At 59.1% G+C, this 21,882-nt stretch overlaps 2 protein-coding genes across 3 annotated transcripts; both read left to right on the top strand.

The window, feature by feature from the left end:
- The first annotated feature begins 12,536 nt into the window (after positions 1–12,536).
- Positions 12,537–16,357, top strand: LCN2 (lipocalin 2). Of its 2 annotated transcripts, none has more exons than XM_012639847.1 (7): positions 12,537–12,746; positions 13,304–13,437; positions 14,610–14,689; positions 14,890–15,009; positions 15,163–15,264; positions 16,029–16,055; positions 16,228–16,357. In XM_012639847.1, the coding sequence occupies exons 1-6, from the start codon at positions 12,609–12,611 to the stop codon at positions 16,046–16,048; spliced, it is 594 nt and encodes a 197-aa protein (XP_012495301.1). In that variant the 5' UTR covers positions 12,537–12,608; the 3' UTR covers positions 16,049–16,055; positions 16,228–16,357. The 2 variants fall into 2 exon arrangements, with proteins under 2 accessions (XP_012495301.1, XP_012495300.1); XM_012639846.1 differs by having other exon boundaries at positions 16,182–16,357.
- Positions 16,358–18,200: 1,843 nt separating this feature from the next.
- On the top strand, positions 18,201–21,550 carry LOC105806652 (chromosome unknown open reading frame, human C9orf16). The gene is made up of 2 exons (XM_012639848.1): positions 18,201–18,480; positions 21,083–21,550. The coding sequence occupies exons 1-2, from the start codon at positions 18,402–18,404 to the stop codon at positions 21,253–21,255; spliced, it is 252 nt and encodes an 83-aa protein (XP_012495302.1). The 5' UTR covers positions 18,201–18,401; the 3' UTR covers positions 21,256–21,550.
- Positions 21,551–21,882: the final 332 nt, after the last annotated feature.

The following is a 21,882-nucleotide window of genomic DNA, read 5'->3' as shown; positions in this document are numbered from 1 at the left end:
TCAGGGCCGCAGAAGCAACCGAGGGACGCTGAGGGGTCGTTCACGCCTCCGCCTCTGAAGGTGTCTGTGCACGGGGCTTGGCGGTGACCGGGCCGAGCGGGGAGTGCCCGCGTGCTGGCCGCCCTCTGAGCGATGTGGCTGTCTGTGAGACGTGCTCAGCCATTCCTGCTTCATGCACCCATTCGAAAGAAATTAAGCTTTTCGGAGCGTCCGGGCCCCCGCTTCCGGTCACTGAAGGCCCGGCCCCGTCTCCGGGGGCTGCGGCAGCGACGCCGGCTCTTTCTGCCCTCCCGCTCCACTGTACCCTTCCTCTGTGACTCGAACCATAAAATTTTCCCGAACCCAGAGGGGGCCTTGGAAACTACGTGTCTCAGATTTCGCTCACGCGGAGCTATCGACTCGGTGACCCAGGGGACCCCAGGGACAGGATGGGCAGAGTAGGGTGCCAGGCTGCCCTCCCCCTCTGCCGGGCACGCTGGCTCTGGCTAAGCGCCCGGGTCTCCACCGCCTGGGCTTCTCCGCGGGCAGCCCCGGGACGGCCCCGCCCAGCGCCAGAGAGGGGCGGGGCTCGCGGAGAGGGAGTGGGCGGAGCTCACGGCGGGGCGGAGAGTTGAGAGCGGGGGCGGAGCTCAGGGCGGGGGCGGAGCTCCTACTGCCGGGCTGTGCTCGTCCGCCGCCTGCTGCCCTGCTGGCCCCAAGTTCCATCCACCTCCTCCACCTTCCGCTAGGCCCTTGTGGCGCCGGAGCCCGTTATGTCTGGCCTCAACCCAGACCTGAGCATGCTAGTAGAGGCGGGAGCGGAAGGCGAGGATGACGGCTTCTGGGAAGCAGGTGCCCCAAGGGGACTGCTGCAGTGACTTTTGCTTTTCCAGAGTTGCCCTCCTGGGAAGGGGAGTTGGACCGGCTTGGGGGCTTGGAAGGGACTGAAGTGTCCTCCCCCAGCCGCCCCTCCTGGATCCCAAGTTGCAGGTGCTGTCTCGGATGCAGGGCTAGCACCTGCGAGCGGGTCCCTGGAAACTTGTGAGTGGAGAGTTGTGGGAGCCAGCCCCGTTTTACAGATGTGACCTGTTTTCAGAGCTGACTCTTGCGTGCTTAAGAGTGCAGCGCTGGAGTGTGGAGAGAGAACCCTCAGCTCCCTTCTCGCCTTCTCTAGCCTCAGTTTCCCCATCTATAAAATAGCAATAATGATTAGTGTCTCCTGCATTGGGATGTGTCAGGATTAAATGAGAAACGCTTGGGAAGAGGCTGGAAGCTGGTGAGACTCGAGCCTGGGAGGGCCCACCTGGACGCTGCTCCATCCTAGCATAGGGTGATTCATCCTTTGCCAAATCTACAAAGGAAGCCCAATGACCAGCCCCTCTGCCAAAATACTTGGCAAAGTTCTTTTTCTCTGTCCTGGCCAAGACAACTCTTAGCTTACTGTCCAGTGTTCATTCTGCCTCACTGCCCTTGGTCCCTACACTGCTTCTTCCTTAATTCCCTCTAGCCAGAGACCTCTAGTCTGTGGGCAGCACTGAGCACAGCCCTGCTGAATGGCCAGGGCCCCTCAGTGCTGAGCAACCAGCTGTGGCTGAGCTGGCTGGAGCTCTAGGACAAAGACTGAGCAAATCTCAGAGGCCAGTGGGGTGGGGGTGGCACGGAACCCAGCCTGGGCTGTGAGGCCTCTTTTCCTGCCTGTCTCTCAGTTTCAGCCTATCTCTGATTGGTCCTAACCCCATTCTCTACCCCAGCCCTGTCCCTGTGCCACCCCTCCTCTCTGTCCCCTTCCTCCCCCAGCCCTTATCCCAGGGCTGAGCAAGTGGGCACAGCCTTCCCCACCATGGCCTGGAGAAGGGACAGAATGCCCCAGCCCAGGCTGGCAGCTGCGATGGTTTGAATGTATGTGTCTCCCCAAAATTCATATGTTGGAACCTAAGACTCGGTGTGGTAGTATTAAGAGGTGGGCCCTTTAGGAGGTGATCAAGTCCTGAGGGCTCTGCCCTCACGAATGGGGTTAGTACTGTTATACAAGGGCCAAAGGGACTAGCTATGCCATTTTTGCCCTTCCATCTCTTCCACCATGTGAAGACACCTAGAAGGCGCCATCTATGAGGAACAGGCCCTCCCCAGGCACTGAACCTTTGGACACCTTGATCTTGAACTTCCCAGCTTCCAGAACTATGAGCAATAGGTTTCTGTTGTTTGTAAATTGCCCTGTCTGTGGTATTTGGTTACAGCAGCAGGTACGGACCCAGACAGCTGTGCTCTTCCCTGTTGCCCGACAGCTGGTACAGCTAGGCAGGACCCAGCGTTCTCATGCAGGAGAGAATTGAGCCTCTGTCTAGGCAGAAGCTGGATCCTGCCAGCCCACGAGCCCCATTCTGGGCCATAATTTCAGTGACCCGCTCTTGTTGTCCGACCCAGTGGCCAGTCTCGTGGACACATGCCCCTCCGTGGTTCTGTGACCTCACTGCTCCTGGTTTTCCTTCAGCCTCTCTGGACACACTTGCCGGTTTCCTTCCCCCCTCCTCTTCTGCAGCCTGCGTCTTAAGAATTAGGTTCCTGAGTGTTACAGCTCTTTTAGAATTTGTCTAGCAGGTTTTCTGGTCCCCACCAGACCCCCTACCCATGCAAAATAAATTTAAAATATGAGAAAAAAAATTAGCTTCCTAGCTGGGAGTGGTGGCTCACGCCTGTAGTCCCAGCACTCTGGAAGGCCCCAGCAGGAGGATCGCTTGAGGTCAGGAGTTTGAGACCAGCCTGAGCAATAGCAAGACCCCATCTCTACCAAAAATAGAAAAGATTAGCCAGTCATAGTGGCACCCTCCTGTAGCCGCAGCTACTCGGGAGGCTGATGCAGGAGGATCGCTTGAGCCCAGGAGTTGGAGGCTGCAGTGCACTATGATGACGCCACTGCACTCTAGCCTGGGTAACAGAACAAGATCTTGTCTCAAAAAAAAAGCGTTCCTCAGGGTTCAGCTCTGGGCCTGGTACACACACTCTTTGCCACCTCTTCCTTCCTCTGGTTTCTGTCACACGTGTCCTGAAGGCACCAGCCTGTGGCTTCAGGCCAGCCCTATCTTGACTCCAGGCCTGGGTTTCCACTGCCTCTGGGACAGCTGGCATGTCCCCCAGGGACCTCCACTTCAGTGCAGGCACAGCCGCCCAACCTGCCTTCTTTCCCACGTTCTTGTCTTCTGCTCCTGCCTCGGCAGCCTCCTGCGAGCCTCTGCCCCGGCCCCACTCTGCCACTCCTGCTTACCCTGCCAACCACCCTCTGTAACACTCAGGGAGGTGCCCCGATCCCCCTCAGCTTGTCCAGATGCAAAATGAGGCCAGGCGACAAAGAGTACTTGCGGTTCGGTTCCATTCGCATAGGTGATGCAAACTAGTCTACAGTGACAGAAGCAGGTCAGTGGTTGCCTGGCGTGCAGAGAGCCGGGAAGGGGAGCTGGAGGGCGGGACTGCAGGGGGCAGGAGGAATCCTCAGGATTGAGGAATATGTTCGCCATCTTGATTGTGATGGTGGTTTTGCAGGCATGCATTTATGTCAAAACTTACCAAATTGCTCAAAAACCACAATGAAAGGGGGGATGTCAAAGGACTCAAGAGCTCCCAATGGCTAAAGTCAAAACAATTTGAGCAACAAAATTAAGTAGTCTTGGGTTATAACCCAAAGTATAAAATAAATATCCGTGAGTCTGTCAAAAGACAAATTAAAACAAATTTAGTTGCAAGATCTTCATTGACTTTTATTTGCGATTCTAGAATCAGGCAACACCTCACTCCATAAAACATGATGTGCTGAGCAGGGGAGTTGGTTTTATAGACAGGTAGGGCTGAGGACACAGGCTCAGAGAACAAAAAGCAGATTGATCGCTTTGCAGTTACTTTCCTTGTAAAGGTTACGGCAGAAAGGACTTCCTTATCGCGCTGGTCTTTCTGGGCATTTGGCTCTCATTTCTCACTCTCCCGATTCTGGGAAGGTCGAGTAAACAGTTTAGCTTCCGCTTGGTGATGGGAACTTCAGCACGAGTGACTCCGTGTGGTCTGGTCTGTCGGGCAGGGGTTCAGTCTAAACCAATGGCCTCCTGTCGGTTTTATTTAACAAGTCCACGCTAATATGAATAAATGACTGGATAAATACATAAATAAGTGAGGGAGAAGAGAAAAACCTCCCGCAGGAGAATCCAGATGATTTCCATAGATTCTGTGCCCATGGGAGGTGGGCAAACTCCCCACTCCTTGGGTGTGGGCTGTGCAGAGGGACTTTCTTCCAGACAGCACAGTGTGGAAGGGGGAATAAAGGAACAACTTTATGGTGACAAACCTGACAAACCCCTGATCAGGTCACCATCGGCAGTGATAAGTCATGCTGAGAGTGACAGCATGTGGCCTTGAGACGGTGTGATGGAAATGGCACTGTGCCTCTGCGGTCTTTCTCCCTAAAAGCCAGAACTCCAGTCTAATCGTGAGTGAAACACTCGACTGTCGAGAAAACTCCCACATCGTCAAGGTCATCCAAACCCAGGAAATTCTGAGAAACTGCCACAGCCCAGAGGAGCCTAAGGAGATGACAACTAAACGTACCGCGGTCTCCCCGTGGGATCCTGGAACAGAAACAGGGCCTCAGGGAAAACAGGAGATCCGAAGAAAGTACAGATTTGGTTAATAATGAAGTGCCAGTACTGGCTTGTTAACTGTATCAAATGTACCACGCCCATGTAAAACGTCAACAAGGGGAGCGGGTGCAGGGCGTATGGGGACTCTTGTGCTGTCTTCACAATTTTTCTGTAAATCTAAAACTATCCTTAAAATAAAAGGTTATTTTTAAAAAACTTATCAAATTGTGCACTTTGAATATGAGCAGTTTTTTTGCATTGTTTGGTGTTGTCTTCATGGGGAGATTTGTTAACAACTGATTCTGTTTCTGTAATGGTTATAGGATGACTCGGGCTTTCTTTTCCTTCTTGAATCTATTTTGTAAGTTAGAATCGGGCACAGATAAACAACAAAGGAACAGTAGGAATAAAAACGGGACTTAATTATAGAGTCCATAGACAGTAAAAGGACAATGAGAGAATGCTATGACCTTTTTGTCTTGAGAAATTTTTTTCCAAATTTCTATCTATTAGTCTTTTCCAAGAGTCAGCTTTTGGCTTTGATATTCCTATTTTATTCATTTTTTTTTTTCTTTTTTTTTTTAAAAACAAGGTCTCCCTCTGTCACCCAGGCTGCTAGCTTTGCAACGGAGCAATTGTAGCTCACCACAGCCTAGCACTCCCGGACTCCAGCGATCCTCCCGTCTCGGCCTCCCAGAGTGCTGGGATGACAGGCATGAACCACAGCGCCCGGCTGACTTCTTCTCTTTATTTTCTCCTTCTATTTTCTTTGAGTTTGTTCTGTGGTTTCTTTTCTGAATTCTTACTTTGGACCCTGTTCTCATGACTCCGCAGCCTTTCTTATTCTAAAGCACACGTTTAAGGCTGTAAGTGTCCCTTGTTTACGGTGACCCTGGCAGGGCACGGAGAGGCGGTTTCTGGCTGTGTCTGGCTGTCTGGCGGAGGGAGGGCCCTTCAGGGCATCCAGGCTGCTGTTCAGCCAGGTGGCTTTTCAGATGGATCCTCCCTGAGGTCCATTAAGGCCACAGGAAGACCAAGCACCCCTGCCTGCCCTTGGGGAGTGGCAGCCTCTCCAGGCGCCTCCTCTCCGCTGTCCAGCAGGGGCAGGTCCATGTCACTTGCTTGAGACTTTTCTTGTCAATAGTCCAACCCCAGTCCACAGGCACCAAGGTCAGAAGTCAGCCCCCCTTCTCCTTGGTTCTCTACCGTGGCCCTCACTGGGCAGGTGGTGGGAAGCGGCCCTTCCTCGTCGGGGCTTCCAGCGAGGACGATTATCCACAGGGAGAGGCTCTGGTCGGGGATGGAAGGCCCCTGAGGCCCTCGAGTAGCAGCGAGGCCTCTCAGTGGCTCGTGACGCTCACAGCACGTGGTCGGGGACACTCTTGGTGTACACTCGGGAGCTTGTGCATACCCTGAGCTACACAAGCAGGGGACTGGTGGGAGAAGGGCCAGGCTCCCCGCTCCCAGCCCTGAACCCTCCAGGACACAGCTGAGCCCCGGGGCTCCTCCGCCTGGGCACTAGGGGCTCTCTGAGCACCCGCTGCCCGTGGCCCGGGTCCCCTCCTGAGATGGACCCAGTCTCTTTGTGAGCAGACCTGGTGTGGGTGGCCCGGGACAGAGGGAAACTGAGGTTGTGGGGAGAACGGGTCTGTGTGGGTCAGATCCCTTCTCCTAGAAGATATCTGTGTAAATGATTAATGTAAGTATAAACATAACTCTATTTGGAAAAAAAAAGACTTTGCAGATGTAATTATGTGCATTGCTCTCTTCAAAAGCAAATAAAACAAGCTATTTTTGTTTTATTTTTATGGCCCAGAGTTTTCTTCCTTTCCTGAAGAGTGACAGTGTTCTCCTTCCTGGTTCACGATACGATGCAGAGCGTGTTCTGTTTTCAAATTTCTAAGAGAATAAAATTATTATTTTTATTTTTAGAGACAGGGTCTTGCTATGTTGCCCAGCCTGGCCTCGAACTCCTGAGCTCGAGAGATCCTCCCCTGTTGGCCGCCCGAGTAGCTGGGACTGTAGGCAGGTGCCACCTCGCCCAGCAAGAAAATTACAATGATTTTCACAACTCACTGACATTTACATAGCAGAAGACAGACACTCTGGACTCATGACTGGCCTTTCCCCTTCTTTCCTTTTCCCTTCCTCCTTCCCCTCCTCCTTCCCCTGTTCTCACTCCACCTCTTAAATCAGGGTTCTGAGATGAGGAGGTGACCCTGGATTCCCAGGTGGGTTCTAAGTGTCAGCACAAGTGTCTGAGACAGACAGGAGGTGAGACCCACGCAGTGGAGGGGGCCGCTGAGGGCAGAAGCAGAGATGGGGCCACGAGCCCCTGAAGCGGGGAGAGACCTGGGACTGGAGCCGCCCTCGGTGTGACTGTGGCACAGTGAATTTCTGATTTTGAACTTTTGGCCTTTGGCATGTGTTGTTTTAAGCCAACAGGTTGTGGTAATTTGTTGCAGTAACTTGACGATTTGGGAAATTCTCAGCCTCTCCAGATTGCAGAAGATGTTAAAATAGGAAACTCACCATTAAGAAAGCTGCTTTTGAGGAAGGCCAAGGGTATGGCTGGGCAGGGGACCTGTGGACGTGGAGAAGGCAGGGGCTTGTGGGGGTGGGTGGGAGGAAGTGGCCTTAATCAAGGGAACCAGCAGCATGGGAGGTGGTTCCAGGAGTGTTAGGAGGAGGGAGCCCAGGACAGAGAGACCCAGCAGTGTAGGGAGGTGGCCCAGGACAGGGGGACCATGAGACACTCCAGTCCTGGCAGACCCAGGATGAGCTCCTAGGGAGGGGCGCTTGGGCTGCAGTGACCCTGGGGGCGGCCAGTGCCCACCCAAGGCCTGAGGGACTCTGGGCCTCGACAGGGGCGCTCGGACCTATGCCCTGCAGCCTCCAGCCTGCCTGCCCGTCACACCCATGCATAGGCGTCCCCCCCGAGAGGTGATTCCAAGAGTCATGGGAGGTGGGCAGGGAGTGGTCCTCCCTCCAGCCCCAAGTCTGGGCCTCTAAGCCCTGTCCCCAGAAACTCACACTTCTCCTCAGACCCCTGGCCTGAGCCCCCTGAGAATTAGGCCACAGAGGGACAGTGGCCAGGCCAAGGGTGGGTATTCTCAGTGTCTTGATCTACTGTGCTCCTTGCACCCCTTCCCTGCCCCCTCGCCCCACCCTCTGCTGGCCCAAGTCAGCCCCTTCTCTGAAAGGTGGACATGCTCTTGCTTTGGAGCCAGACCTGGTCCCTGCTGCCTGTCATAGCCTTGCTCGGGTCCCCCTCCCCCAGAGGGGGAGGCTCAGCCACAGACACCCCCCCAGAATAAATACCTGGTGCCAAGGAGGAGCTAGAGCTGGGACCCCAACCTTCCTCCACCTCTGGGATGAGTGGGAGGGCCTAGGGGGGGGGCGCTGGTCAGTCCCAGCCCCCGCAGAGCCTGAGCGCCATGGTTCCAGAGCCAGGACAACCTCTCGGGATTTCGTCTCGTTGAACGCTTCCCACACTGGCTACCCTGCCCCCTGGGCTGGGCGCACTCCTGACCTGTCCTGGGCTGGCAAGGCACAAAGGAGAAACAGCTTTTCGGGAGGGCCAGACCTGTCCTCTCACACAGACACCTCTGACGGTGTCCAGCAGAGGCTGAGCCAAGGGCCTGGGAGCAAGGAGTACGGGGCAACCCAGGAGGCGCTGCAGTGGGGATGCCCTTTCCTGGGCCTCCTGAAGTGCCGGGGGCTGCGGCCCGGCAGGACAGGTGCAGACCTGGGAGGAGCAGAGGTCTAGAGTGGCTCCAGGTCTGTGCCAGGCAGAGGCCTACGAGAGAGGTACCTGCTGCCCACCTCCACAGGAGCCCAGCGTCCACTCTCCACCTGCAGACCCTGCTCTGAGCTGTGGCCGCCAGTTGCTGCCCCTGTGGTCCTCGTGGGCCCTCTCGCCCACGTGGGACTCCAGGCTCCACAGTGAACAGCAAGAGCACCGTCTGAGGGGCGTGCCTGGGCCAGGCACCTGAGCACCAGAACCAGAAGGTGGCCCTGGGCCCAGACCTCAGGGAGCCGGGCCTGCTTCCCCTGGTCCAGCAGACCCCAAGGTCTCACCAGAGGGGGGAACCCAGTGAGTGTATCGGGGGAGGGCTGGGGGGCTGCCTTTCAGGTTTTCCACAGGCAGGGACAGGTGATCCTCGAGGCCCCCTGGTGAGCCCTGGCATGAGACATGGGCCATGGGGGTTGGAAAAGGAGGCTCAACCCAAGGCTCTGGGGTAACAAGCACCTCACCCCAAAGATCCCTTCCTGCTCTTGGTTGTGTGGGGGCAGCGTGCCCAGCCTGGACCTGCAGTGACCAAGGAGGGCCCCCCTGTGGACACCAAGAGTTCCCGTGGCTATGACTGGGCCTCTAGGGGCTCCTCCCAGGCACGGCCCCAGTTCTGAGACGCCTGTCTAGTCACCTCCTGCCCAGCCTTCAAACAGGGAAGAGGGTCAGTCATTCATAGCTGGGCTGAGCACTGCTCGCAAGCTTCTAGAAACCAGACCAGGAGGTCAGACTGGATTCCTGAGATGCAAGAACCACCAGGGAACATCTTCCTGCTTTCACGAGCAGATTAGAACAGGCCTGGGGCCTGGGCCTGTCCGTGGGAGGACAGGACCCTGCAGTCTCTGGGGAGCCTCCCCTCTTGGGCATGGGGAGGAGGGAGAGTGGCTGCCAGAGGCAGCGGAGGTGGTCGGGAGCAGCCAGAGCTCCTGGCTTCTGGCCGTAGCAAACCCAGGTGTGGACCACTGTTAAGCGCCTGCTGTTGCTAAGCAGACCCAGACAGGACGTGGGAGGCCCAGCCCCCGCTTCCCCTAGGAGGGGCTTGGCCAGGGCTCACTAAAGACATCTGCAGCTCTTGGAGAGAGAGCAGGACCAGCCCAGGGGCCACAGTAGAGATCATCAGAGGGGCCAAGGGGTGACAGGTGAGTGCCTGGCATGCCATTTGCTTGGTGCCACACATGCAGTGTAGACTGTTCCAAGAGTCCCAGGGCCAAGAGACCGTCCCCAGCTCTGGGCAGCGTGAACCTTCAAGTCCCCTCCTTGGTCAGAGGCCCAGGCCCAAGGAACAGGGCCCAGTGGGAAGGGAGCAGGTAAGGAATGGGGCCTCTAGCGTCCTGTCCACCCAGGAGCCCTGGAGTCAGCCACATCTGAAAGGGAGGCCCACACCGTGGTCCTCACCCGCACTCCCAGCTCGTGTCTCGCAGTGTGTGTGAGGCAGGCGTGGAGTGGGCTGACCTCCCCGTGGCCCAGCTGGACTCTGAGGAGGGTGGGCAGAGAGTTTCCTCTCCTCCCCAGCCAGTCTGTAGGACCCTCTACCCCAGACAGAATGCCGCCGGTGTCCACAGCTGCCCCCGCACCCTCCAGCTCCTACCAGCCCAGCACCAGGCTCTTGCTGGCTGGGATTGGCCACAACATGGCCTGGCCTCTGCTCCAGCCATGGCCACAACAGTCCGTGGACCCCCATATCGTTTGGCTGGGGACAGAGCACATCTGAGACCCGAATCTCTCAACAGCCCACGTCCCCTTCACTGTCACCCCAACCTCCAGGGCTGGACTAGGAAAGAAGGCAGGAGGCAGCCAGGTGAGGAAGGGCAACGAATGGCCATCGCCAGGCATCCACAGAGACAAAGACGGACACGGACACGAGGACAGAGAGAGGGAGGCAAGGCCTGTGGGCCTGAGACAGGCCTGGAGCCAGTGCAGGGAGAAGAGTGGGCCCTGCATGGGTTTGAGCAGAAACTCAGAGACAGCCTGGGGTGGGGACACCTCAGCCCCTGGTGCTGCCTGTGTGTGGCTTTGCAGCATTGGCAGAGCGGCTCTTCACAGAGGAGGAGCGCGGTGCAGGTGGGAGGTGGACAGTCTGTGTGTCCCGGGGAGAAGGGGGGGACCAGGCTTCAAACCAGTCTGGGGCCCTGAGCTGGGCCATCTCACCTCCCGCACCCAGCTCTGGTTTCTCATGCTGCAGACCTGCGCCCTGCCCCCCATTCGCACCCTGGAGCCCCCGCCCCCGGGAGCAGTAGCCACTCTGCCCCCTGACTCCGACTTGCAGCACCTGGAATACGAATATTCCATCCAGTGGCTCCTCAGTGATCCAGAGAACAGTACCCCTTCCCTGCTCAAAATTCTCTGGGGCTCCAACCAACAGTCTCCCCTACATGCTGCGGTCGCTACAGACTTGAGGGTTCTTTGGGGATTTTTTTTTGAGACAGAATCTTGCTGTCACCCAGGCTGGAGTGCAGTGGCATCATCATAGCTCACTGCAGCCTCAAGTCCTGGGCTCAAGTGATCCTCCTGCCTCAGCCTCCTGAGTGGGACTAAAGGCATGTACCACCACACCCAACTAATTATTGTATTTTTGGTGGAGACAGGGTCTCGCTATGTTGCCCAGGCTGGTCTCAAACTCCTGACTTCCAGTGATCCTTCCACCTCCACCTCCCAAAGTGCTGGGATTATAGGCATGAGCCACCGGGCCTGGCCAGACTTGAGGATGCTTTTTAAGGTCAAAGAGAGTAGCAGGGGTGGAGCCTCTGGGGCTGAGAGCAGGGGTGAGGGGTGGGAAAAGGGGATTCTGGAGGGACGGGGTGGCCACTGGCACCTCTGCAGGGACAGGCGTTGGTGGCAACATTGTTCCCTGCAACTGTGCTCATCTTTGCTTCCCACCCTTTCATCACCCAGATTAGCGGAGAGGGCCTGAGGGGAGGGGGATGGGGGGCCTCTCTGGCCTCAGGGAGGCCCAGGCTGCACCCTACCCCCAGCTCAGGACCCCCTCCAAAGCCCTTTCCCTCAGGGCCCTGCTTCCTAAGCCTGGGGTTCCCAAGCAGCAGGTCATTAGAGCGAACCCTGTTAGTCCCATCTGAGGCCAGTGAACCCTCAGTCCAGCCTCAGCGTAGGCATCTGGCACCCTCGTGGGTGAGCCATCTCTGGGACACTGCACAGGGCTCACTGCCTCCCAAGGATGCTGGCCAGGCCCCCAGTGAGAAAACTGCTTCCCTCTAGGACAAGGCTGGACTCTGCAGCCTAAGGCTGTGGCCAAAGACAGGGGGATGGTCTCGATGACCTCTCAAGGATGAGGTCAAATCCTGGCATTCCCGGTGACCCAAACCATCTGGTGTCCAGATCAGCAGGATGCAGCCTGCTTTCACCCACCACCACCAGCCCTGCTCCCCCGGGGCAGGGGAGCCCTGCATCGTCCCCCACCAGGGCTCCATGATGAGCTGGGACTGCAGCCTCAGCACCTAGCTATGTCGAGCAGCCACATCTGTGGCCCGTGTGCCCAGCTTAGGGGCTCTGCCCACTTGCCTCCTAGGAGAGGCCGTGTTGCTGCCGTCACTCCTGCAAACAGGGCGTGGAGGAGGCGAGGGGCTGACTCAAGGCCAGGGCATTCCCAGGGAAGCCTCTCGGGCTCCCCGCCCTGTGCCAGGGCCTGGCATGGGGCTCCGGTTCCTCCTTGTCCATGCTCAGCTGCCTCACCCTTCCCTGACCCTTACGAGAACAAGGAAACAGCACATGATCTGTTGGCAGGAGACATTCTGTGCTTTCAGTGGGCATGGGGCAGGGACGGATCCCACCTCGGGCTGGGGCTGAGCAGCAGGGGCTGCTGGGGGTCAGAGATGCCATCTCTTCTGGATCAGGGGCCACTAGCCCACACGCGGGGCCCATCGGAGGAAGGGAATCCCCTACAGAGTGCACAGAGGGACCCCCTGTCCCTGCAGAGGTGTGTCGCTCTGGGGAGTCCCCTCTGCCCTCCCCTCCAGGCCTTCCTGTCCGTGCACTTGCACAATCCTGCCCAGGGGCGGAAAGGGGCAGAAATCCTGCCAAGTGTTGCAGCAGGACTCGTGGCAATTGCCTCACCTTCCCGGATTTGGCAAAGGATGAATCGCCCCGCCCTAGGATGAGCCCATAAAAAGGGTCCCCGGGCTAGCCTCCTCACTCCCCTCCTCTCCCACCACTGCCAGCCCAGCAGCTGCCTGGAGCACCGCTTCCTCGGCCCTGAAACCATGCCCCTAGGTCTCCTGTGGCTGGGCCTCACCCTGCTGGGGGCCCTGCACACCCAGGCCCAGGACTCCACCCAAAAGCTGATCCCGGCCCCACCCCTGCTCAGGGTCCCTCTGCAGCCAGGCTTCCAGGACGACCAGGTAAGGGGCCTGGAGGGCACCTGCAGGGAGGGCCTGAGGAAGAGGGGGAGCAGAGGAGAGGAGAGGCCAAGACACTTAGGAGGAGCGTTGGGCAGGATAGGAGGACTCAGGGAGTCCAGGGCCCAGGCTGTAGCTCACACCTGCACCCGGGTCCCCTGATGGCAGCCACACCCCATGCCCCGGTTCCCAGCCATCCCAGGGTCACCTGAGCAGACCTCCCCAGGCACACCCTCCTCTCTCCCAATCCCCATTGTCCATGCAAGGTGGGAACATCCTCAGTCCCTCTGCACAGATGAGGAAACTGAGGCTCAGGAAGGTCCACCAGCCACTTACTTGCCCACGGTCGCCCCCAGCCCTGCCAGACTCAAGGCTACCTCCTCACCCAGGCCTCCCTCCCAGCCTGACATCCTCTGGCTCTGGCCAGCTCCATCAGTGCAAGCCCAGCCAGAGGGACTCCTGGTTCCAGGCCAGGCTGCCCAGAGGTGCCTGCAGGGGCAGAGCGAGAGGGGTGGCTCCTGGGGCCATTCCCAGGCTCTGCTCACCAGCAGCCCCTGCAGTTCCAGGGGAAGTGGTACGTCGTGGGCCTGGCAGGGAACGCAGTCAGCAAAGAAGAACAAGGCCAGTCTACGATGTACGCCACCACCTACCAGCTGAAAGACCACAGCTACAACGTCACCTCCACCCTGCTCAGGTGAGAGCCACCTCCTAGGGGGCTGAGAGGCAGACTAACGTCACCAACAAAGAGTGACAGAAGCTGAGAGACCCGTCATTCATCCACTGTCCGCACTGAATCCATCTATTTGTTCACACCTTCCTCTGTTCGTTACAGCGATATTTACGGGTCACTTCAGCTCAGACACACGGACGGTAGTGGGGACAGACATACGCAGTCATTAGAAAACAAAACGGAGGGAATAGGGGTGTCCTGCAATGGGAGGAGGGACACTAGTTCCAGCCTGGAACCTCAGGGCCTTCATCGAGGGTTTCTGGGGTGGTGGCCTTAAGGAAGCCAACCTGCCCCCGAAGGAGGCGAGGGGTGTTCACGGCAGGGGCTGGTGGACTCCGAGTCAGACAGAGCTGTGTCTTCAAGAAGCAGCAACATCAGCAGGGCCATCCCAAGCAAGGGCCACTGAGCGGCCTGGAGGAGCCAGGCAGCCATGCTGGCATGGCCCTCAGACATCAGCACCGGAGGGACGTGATGAGGAGTGGGTCTGAGCAGCAGGGCAGAGATGGTGGGGCACAGCCTGGGAAGGTGGGAGACCAGTGGAAGTGGGGCTGGGAAGTCACAGGTGGGAGACGACAGGGTGGGCAAATGAGGACGTGGGGCAGGGAGTAGCCCAGCTCCCGTGGGTCCCTCACTCTGGCTGCTGGGCGGGTGGGGGTTGAAGCATTTGTGGACCAAGGAGTAGAAGAAAGGCAGGTTGGGGAGCTCAGCCCTGAGGTGCCAGGGGGCAGGGTGGGACTTGGGGGGCTGGTTTGGCCCAAGAGCTAGGGGCATACGTGGCATGCGGCAGACTGGAACCTCAGGTAGATCCCCCAGGAGAGGTGTAGGGAGGGAAGCAGCAAGAGCTGGGATAGACGCTGGGGGAGGGGACTGCCACCCAGGGAGGCAGCCGGGGGAGGGAAGGGCCTGAGCAGGGTCCAGTGACCCAGGTCAGGGCCCAGGAGGTACAGCCAGGGAAAGGCGCAGAGGGGAAGGCCCAGGCCCATCACAGCTGGGTGGGGTGGCGGCCCCTGGGTAGAGGGGATGGGCTGTCATGGCTTGGGCTGGACTCGGGGTGTCCAAGTCCTGCTGCAACCCCAGCCCAGGGAGTCCAAGCCTGCACTGTGTCCCCTCTCACTGCCCATCTCATGCTCCCACAGGAATGGGGACTGTGAATACTGGATCAGAACTTTTGTCCCAAGCTCCCAGCCTGGCCAGTTCACCCTGGGCAACATTAACCGTGAGTCCTGAGTGAGGCGGGGCCATGGGGTTGGGGCTCCATGGGGCAGGGTCCTCCTAGAAGGGGCACGGACTTCCCCAGTCCCTTTACACAGGTGCCGTTCTGCAGGGAGACGTCCATGCTGACGGGCTGGAGAGAAAAGTGACAGCTCCCTCCTCCCAGCCAGGGCAGGGCTGACCCCTCGCTGTCCACACCTGCAGGGTACCCTGGAATACAGAGCTATACCGTGCGAGTGGTGGCCACCAACTACAACCAGTTTGCCATAGTGTTCTTCAAGAAGGTGTCCAAGAACCAGGAATACTTCAAGACCACCCTCTACGGTGGGTTCTCCCCCTCTCCCTGGGGGACCCAGCTCCTGATCACACCTGGGGGGAGGGGGCCCCTCCGCAAGGAAGGGATCTGAGGCCTTGTTTACTCACTCAACAATATTGATGGAGTGTCCGCTGGCCACTCACTGGCCACCTTGGCCACAGGGAGAACCAAGGAGCTGCCCCCTGAACTGAAGGAGGACTTCATCCGCTTCGCCAAATCTCTGGGCCTCACGGAGGACCACATCATCTTCCCTGTCCCAATCGGTAATGGCCAGCTGGGAAGAGGGGACATGGGGACTGTCTGGGCCTGATGCTACCCCATCAGGGAAAGAGGGAGAGGGGAGACTCGGTTGGCTGCTTCAGCCACTGGAGGGGGGACAGTCCAGGAGCTCTCTGGCAGCCACTTTGGGTTCAGGAAGATCCTGCTCCCTCCAGGGATCCAGGCCCCAAGTGCTCCTCCCTGACAGTTTAGCTGGGGCCTGCCCAGATGAGGATGCAGACCCGGGCCCAAGTGTCCCCACTCTCACTGCCCTGGGCCACCTCCCCGCACATTCCCAGGCCCCCGTGTCCTGGGCCACCTCCTCTCTATATGCTGGGTCTTGCTCACCACTGACCTGGGCAATGTCCTTGACATCAGGGGGCCTGACCTGGGCAGGAGCCTCCAGCCAGGCCACTCAGAGAGCCACTGGCCTCCCCAGTGCTGAGGGGCTGCCGGGACTCGGCAGGGAAACAGGCGGGAGGCCTGGGTGCCTGAGCGGCCATGGGGCTGGGCCTCACTTGCCTCCCTGGATGAACGGTGTCCCCCAGGGCTGCCTGTCCCTGGGCCTTTCTCCCACGTCCCCTTGCCCCGTCATTGGCCTCTCTGCTGCTCCATCCCTGAAGAGAAGCCCCAGATCTTTTACAGCTGGGCCAAGCTGGGTGGGGGGCTGCCCACAGGCAGTGCGAAGTCCTGGTAGGCCAGGATCTCTCGCTCGCATGCACACGCACACACGCACCGGCCTGTTCTGACGGACTTTCTCCCCCCACAGACCAGTGCATCGATGACTGAGCGCACAGTGAGTGTGGCTGGAGGGGACTGGAGGGTGCGGGCCAGGGTGCAGCGGGTGGGGGTCTCGGACCTGCCTTTCTCCTCCCCTGCCCCCAGCACTGCTGCCATCCTCCCTCCGCTGTGTCCTCCTCAGGTGCCTCCTGTCTCTCCGCCCTTCTCCCCCATGTCCCCCTGTCCAGGGTGCCACCAGCTGCCCCACCAGCCCCAACACCAGTGAGAGCTGGGAGACCCCTCTCCCGGTACCGCCCGTCCAATCAGTCTGCTGACGGAGCCCCACCTTGCCTGCTGAATAAACACATGACCCCAGGCCCCCTGTCTGCTGCTTCTTGACCCCTGGGCCATGGGGAAGGGGAAAGGCAAGGGGAGCTCACCTCAGAATCACTCCCAGGGCCTGAGCTCCCCAGCGAGGGATGAAGGCCATAGAACCCGGATGTTAGGGCTACAGAGCAAGGGCGAGCCCCTGTCATCACCAGCAGCCCCGCTGCAGCTGACTGACACCACACTCCCTCCTGCTGCGACCCTGGGCTGGGCCCCAGAGCAGCAGCCCTCATATGCCCCTGCCTGAGGTGCCCGGTCCAACACAGATACTGATGGGGCCACACATCATGCCCACACTCGGCCACCAGCAACAAGGCCCAAAGCAGCAGCCCAGCCTCCCACAACTCACCAGACCCCTGTGGATGCTGGGAGGCCACAGCGAGGGCAGGAGGGGTGCACAGAGGGTGGGGCAGAGGCATGCACAGCCTGAGGCTGTTCCAGGCAGAGAGGCTCACAGGGGCAGTCCTCTGCCCCTCTGACAGCCCCCTGGGGCCCAGTGCTTGCCCATTGGGTAGGTGGCCACGTCCACGCTGACCCCATTCAGAGTGTTGCCCTCACCCCACACCTCCCTTCGTGCTGATCTCCTGACCACCTGGGGGTGCATTCTGAAGCCAGGGCCAGGGGAGGGGTGGGGGGCATGTGCTGCCAGGAATCTGGCTTCCTAGGAGACCCGAGGGCTCCAGGCCTGCACTCGTCATTTGGCTGGGCCTGTGTCAGGCCTGGCAAGCCCCTGTCCCCCTATTGGCCACAGCTGCAGCCTCCCCAGGTCTGTACCACACACAGGAACTCCCTCCCCAGCCTCTCCTCCCCTTGCAAGGTGGTGACCCTTACAGCAGGCTGTAGGCTCAACCTCACCTCTCCCCTCCTCAGGGGGAGGCTTCTGGGACAGGAGAGGATTCTACCCATTGTCACTACCTAGGACACACGCCCTAACCCTGACCCCTATGCTGAGGGTGGCCTGTCCTCAGAGACAATGGTGTGAGACCAGGACCAGGCTGCTGCAGCCATGGGGCCTCCTGGACACTACAGCTACAGGAGTCCCAGTAAGTGAGCCCTTTTCCCTGGGGGACATGGGCCTCTCAGCTGGACACCTGGCCAGCATCACACCTCTGGGTCTAACCGAGGAATGACACTGCTGGCTGGGTGACTGTGGGCAGGCCACCCTCTCCTAGCTGGTAAGTGGCGTGGAGGGACGATGGCAGCTGGGCAGGTTATCATGAAGCCTTTCTCGAGGGACGGCGCTGGCAGCACTGTGGCCCAAAGACCTCCATCCTCCACGGCAGCACCCGTGTGAGGGGGCAGCAAACCTCTGCATTGGGAACATGACACAGTCCGGGCTGGCTCTCGAGAAGAGCAGGGCTAGGAGGAGCCTTGTCTCCTCTTCCGCCCCCACCCTGGTTAAGGGGCTCACCCTAAAACGGACTGTCCCGATTCTCTTACTCTGAGCTGGAGTCTGGCCGTCCATTAGGGCTCAGTAGGTGCAGCCACCGAGCCCTAAGAGAGGCGCTAAAGACCGGGAAGGCCAAGGACAGGGGCCGGCGGCGGTGGGTCCCCTTCCCTGGGGCTGGGGAGGCGAGGAGGAGGAGACCCGTCGTGACTCTCAGGGGGGCTGTTAAGAGGAGTTACTGGAAGTCACCGGAGGTCTCGGAGACGGAGGGGCGGGAGAGGCGGGACGGGCAGAGTGGGGTGCGGGGCCGCCCAGCCCTCGCCGGAGCGTGAGCCTCGCGGCGGGGACTCACCGCCTGGGGCAGGGGCGGGAGAGGGCGGGGCTCGACTGCGAGGCCAGTGCGGGGGGACCGCAGCGGGGGCGGGGTCTGGGGCGGGGCGGGGCCCGGTCCGGGGCGGGGCGGAGCTCAGGCCGCGGGGCTCCCCGGTCGGGGGCGGGGCCCCGGCCGCCCCGCACAAATCCGCGGCTGCGTTCCACCCTTCCGGGCCGCGTTCCCTCCGCCGCCTCCGCCTTCCGCCCGGCGCCGGCCCTCGGCAGGACGGTCGCCGCTTCCATCGTCGCGCGGCCCCTGCGGCGCCCGAGCCTGCAATGTCGGGCCCCAACGGGGACCTGAGCATGCCGGCGGAGGCGGGAGCGGAAGGCGAGGACGATGGCTTCGGGGAAGCAGGTGACCCGAGGGGGCTGCTGAAGCGACCTTTTGCTCTAACAGGATTGCCTCGCTAGGAAGGGGAATTGGACCGGCTTCGGGGCTGGGAAGGGACCGAAGAGTCCTCCCCGAGCCGCCCCGCTCTGGGATCCCGAGTCGCAGGTGCTGTCTCGGATGCAGGGCGAGCACCTGTGAGTGGGGAGCTGTGGGGAGCCAGCCCTGTTTTACAGATGGGGAAACTGAAGCAGCTTTAGGGACACTCACGGGTTTGGGACTTGCTCCAGCCTCTTCCAGCTCCTGGGGGGACCGTGGCTCTTGCGGGGGCGGGGCCGAGCTTGGCCTGCTGGGCTTAGCGGGAGGGGCTCACCCGGTGGGTGCGCGCTCTGCTGAGTCAGCATCCCCGGCCACCTGGCTTTGCAGGTGTGGCCTCGCAGCCTTGCCAAATGTGACCGGCTTACAAAGCAGCCTCTTGCGTGCTTAAGAGTGTAGGGCTAGAGTGTGGAGAACCCTCAGCTCCCTTGTCACCTCCAGCCTCAGTTTCCCCATCTATAAAGCAGGAATAATGATTACTGTCTCCTGCATTGGGATGTGTCGGGATTAAATGAAAAAATAAATGGAAAATGCTTAGCAGGTTCCAGCACGCAAGTGTTCAGTAAGTGGTTACTGCCATTCTCTTTGGTGTAGTAAAGACTGGTGTGTCAGCTTAGAGGGCAGGCTATGTAGGGTAAGTATGGAGGATTCTTTTTGAGTTAAAAGCTTTATTGAGCTGTAATTCACATTCAGTTTACCCATTTAAACTGTACAGTTCAGTAGCTTTTTATACATTCACAGAGTTTTGCATCCATCACCACAATAGTTTTAGAACATTTTCATCACCCAGGGTCTGCTTTTAATAAAGAGGTAGAAGGCCTCCCGCTGGGGGTAGCTGGGGGCTGCTAAGTTTGAACTGGGCAATGCTGGTGAACAGGGGCCACTGCATAGTCACTGCTGGTAGCCATGGTAGGAGCATCAGGAAGGGCCTCCCAGGAGATGACATTGAGTGGCTGTTGGCAGACAGGACTCAGAACAGTGCGTAGGAGGGTATCCCAGACACAGCTTGTGTCCTGTGACACAGAATGTGAAATACTGATAATGACCATCTATTAAGTACTTGCTATGGCCAGACCCTGTCTGAGCTCTTGATGTATCTGAACCCTCACAACAACCCAGTTCTTAGCCCCCTTTTCCAGGAAGGTACAATAACTTGCTGGGACAGAGCAGAGCTGGAACTTCAACTCAAGTGCCCTGATCCCAGAATCGGAGTTTTGGCTCTGTGACCAGAGGCTGGAGGGCCCTGGGCAGGTTCCTTCCTTCTTCAGCCTCGGTTTCCCCAGCGATACCACAAGGGGGTTGGACTTTAAAATCCAGCAGATTTCCCAGGACTCTGTCCTCTGTGAGTGGGGCCATCTCGGGGCCAGAACGCAGGCACATTCACACCCACATCCCAGACGCACTCCTTGGGCCCTGGCCTCGCCCAGCCTCCACCAGCTACTTCCCCATTGGTTCCAAGCTGGCAGCCGAGTGTATCTGAGTCATGGGCTGGCTCAGAACTGGGTCCTGCAGTGGGCACAGGCCCAGACCTTGGGTCCCAAGGGACATTGTCTTGCTGAGAGAGACAGGTCAGGAGTGGCTGTAGAGGAGGGAGTGATGGTTTCCAGTGGAGACCAGGGAGGACTTCTTGGAGGACGCATTTTGAGCTGGTCCTTGAAGGGTTGTTGTGGTTGAGACATTCTGGGTAGCAGGGACAGTTGAGCAATGGCAGAGAGGCTGGAAAGTCAGAGGCTTCATTCACTCATTCATTCATTCAAAAATGCTTATTGTGTGACAATGAGGGCACCAGGGAGACAGCAGCAAACATGACCATTCACCGCTCACGGAGCTTTATAGTCAGTGGGGGACACAGACCAGCACACGAAGCAGCACAGCACAAAGTCCTGAGGGGAGGGCTGGGGGTGAGGATAGAGGCATGGTTGGGTCTGGGGCACTGGGAGGACTCCCATGGTGACATTCTTACTGAGACTTGAAGGATGAGTGGGACTCATCCAGAAGAGGAGGAAGGGAAGACAGAAGGACCTGTCGCATTCCAGGCAGAGGCAACAGCACGTTCAAAGGGCCTGAGGTAGGCAAAAGCAGGTGTGAGAAAGGAAAGGAAAAGGCACGGGAGGTGGGGGCAGAGAGGGGAGCAGGGCCTGGGAGTCTGCTGGGTGCTTTATCCTGAGGGCAGAGGGCGCCCCAGAAGGGCTGGAGAATAGGGCCTGCCTGGGGACAGAGGCCTTGATTGCCTGACTCAGGAATTTGGCCTCTAGGCAGCTGCTGAAGTGCGGAGACTTGGCACCTGGTAGGACACTGGCTGACCACCCTAACCCTAGAAAAATGGATGGTGTGCTAGGTACTAAGGTATTATTTGTCAAAGCCATTCCTCTTTTGGTGTCCACCCATTTTCCAGATGGTGACACTGAGGCTCAGGAAGGAGTAGAGACTTGCCCAAAGCCCTTTTGGAGGCAGGCTGGGAGACAGTGGAGGGGTTGTCTGTGAGCCTCGAGGAGACACAGGACCTTCACTCTGTCTTTCCCCTTCCTCCCAGAATATGCTGCCATCAACTCCATGTTGGACCAGATCAACTCCTGTCTGGACCACCTGGAGGAGAAGAATGACCACCTCCACGCCCGCCTCCAGGAGCTGCTGGAGTCCAACCGGCAGACACGCCTTGAGTTCCAGCAGCAGCTCGGGGAGGCCCCCAGCGATGCCAGCCCCTAGGCTCCGGGAGCCCCCAACCAGGCCCCAACCCTGCCTCCTTGGGCCAGGCTCTGGCCTGGGCACTCACCCCCTGGCTTAGATACCTTCTCAAAGGCTGGCCTTTGGTGGGTCTGCCTGCCTGGGTCACCCCGCCGGCACTCCCGTTGGCCTGCCTGGGCCAGCCTCCACTGCCTGACTTCCCCTCCTGACGCCAGGTGTGGGCCTGCACCCCACCCACTTGCCTGCCTGCCCCACTCGTGGGTACTCCCCACTCTGCTCAGGCCTGAGTGTCCACATTAAATGGGTCTCCCACACCAGTGTGCTTCTCTCCTCTATGCCAGGATGAGGACCCCAGTGGCTGCTGGAGGGGGACAGGGCAGTCAGAGTGCTCAGGCACTGATCACACACCAGTGGGTGGCGGGGTGGGGGTTCTCGGCCGCCCTGTATTTCTGGACACAGAAGGTGCAGGTGAGGTCGGGGCCTCCTCCCTACCTGGTGCATTTCTGGCCAGCAGCTGCTCCCCAGCCCAGCAGCCTGGCTGAGACTGTCAGACATGTTGTGTGACCCTGTGTGACGCTCTCACTCTGGGTACTGGGGCCTGTAACCAGGACGTGCTGCGCACTGCCCTTCCTTGGCATTGCCGTTGCG

The sequence above is a fragment of the Propithecus coquereli genome, unplaced genomic scaffold (genome assembly GCF_000956105.1).
Source record: "Propithecus coquereli isolate 6110/MARCELLA unplaced genomic scaffold, Pcoq_1.0 Scaffold142, whole genome shotgun sequence".
NCBI lineage: Eukaryota > Metazoa > Chordata > Mammalia > Primates > Indriidae > Propithecus > Propithecus coquereli.
Note: the sequence above shows the minus strand (reverse complement) of the source record. Positions and strands in the feature narration are given on the sequence as shown.

Bases quoted from the DNA above. Each gene is read 5' to 3' on its own strand.
- LOC105806652 (XM_012639848.1), top strand. From the start codon at position 18,402: ATGTCGGGCCCCAACGGGGACCTGAGCATGCCGGCGGAGGCGGGAGCG. The intron at 18,481-21,082 runs GTGACCCGAGGG...CCTTCCTCCCAG, and splicing joins CGATGGCTTCGGGGAAGCAG to AATATGCTGCCATCAACTCC.
- LCN2 (XM_012639847.1), top strand. From the start codon at position 12,609: ATGCCCCTAGGTCTCCTGTGGCTGGGCCTCACCCTGCTGGGGGCCCTG. The intron at 13,438-14,609 runs GTGAGAGCCACC...ATGCTCCCACAG, and splicing joins GTCACCTCCACCCTGCTCAG to GAATGGGGACTGTGAATACT. The intron at 14,690-14,889 runs GTGAGTCCTGAG...CCACACCTGCAG, and splicing joins CACCCTGGGCAACATTAACC to GGTACCCTGGAATACAGAGC.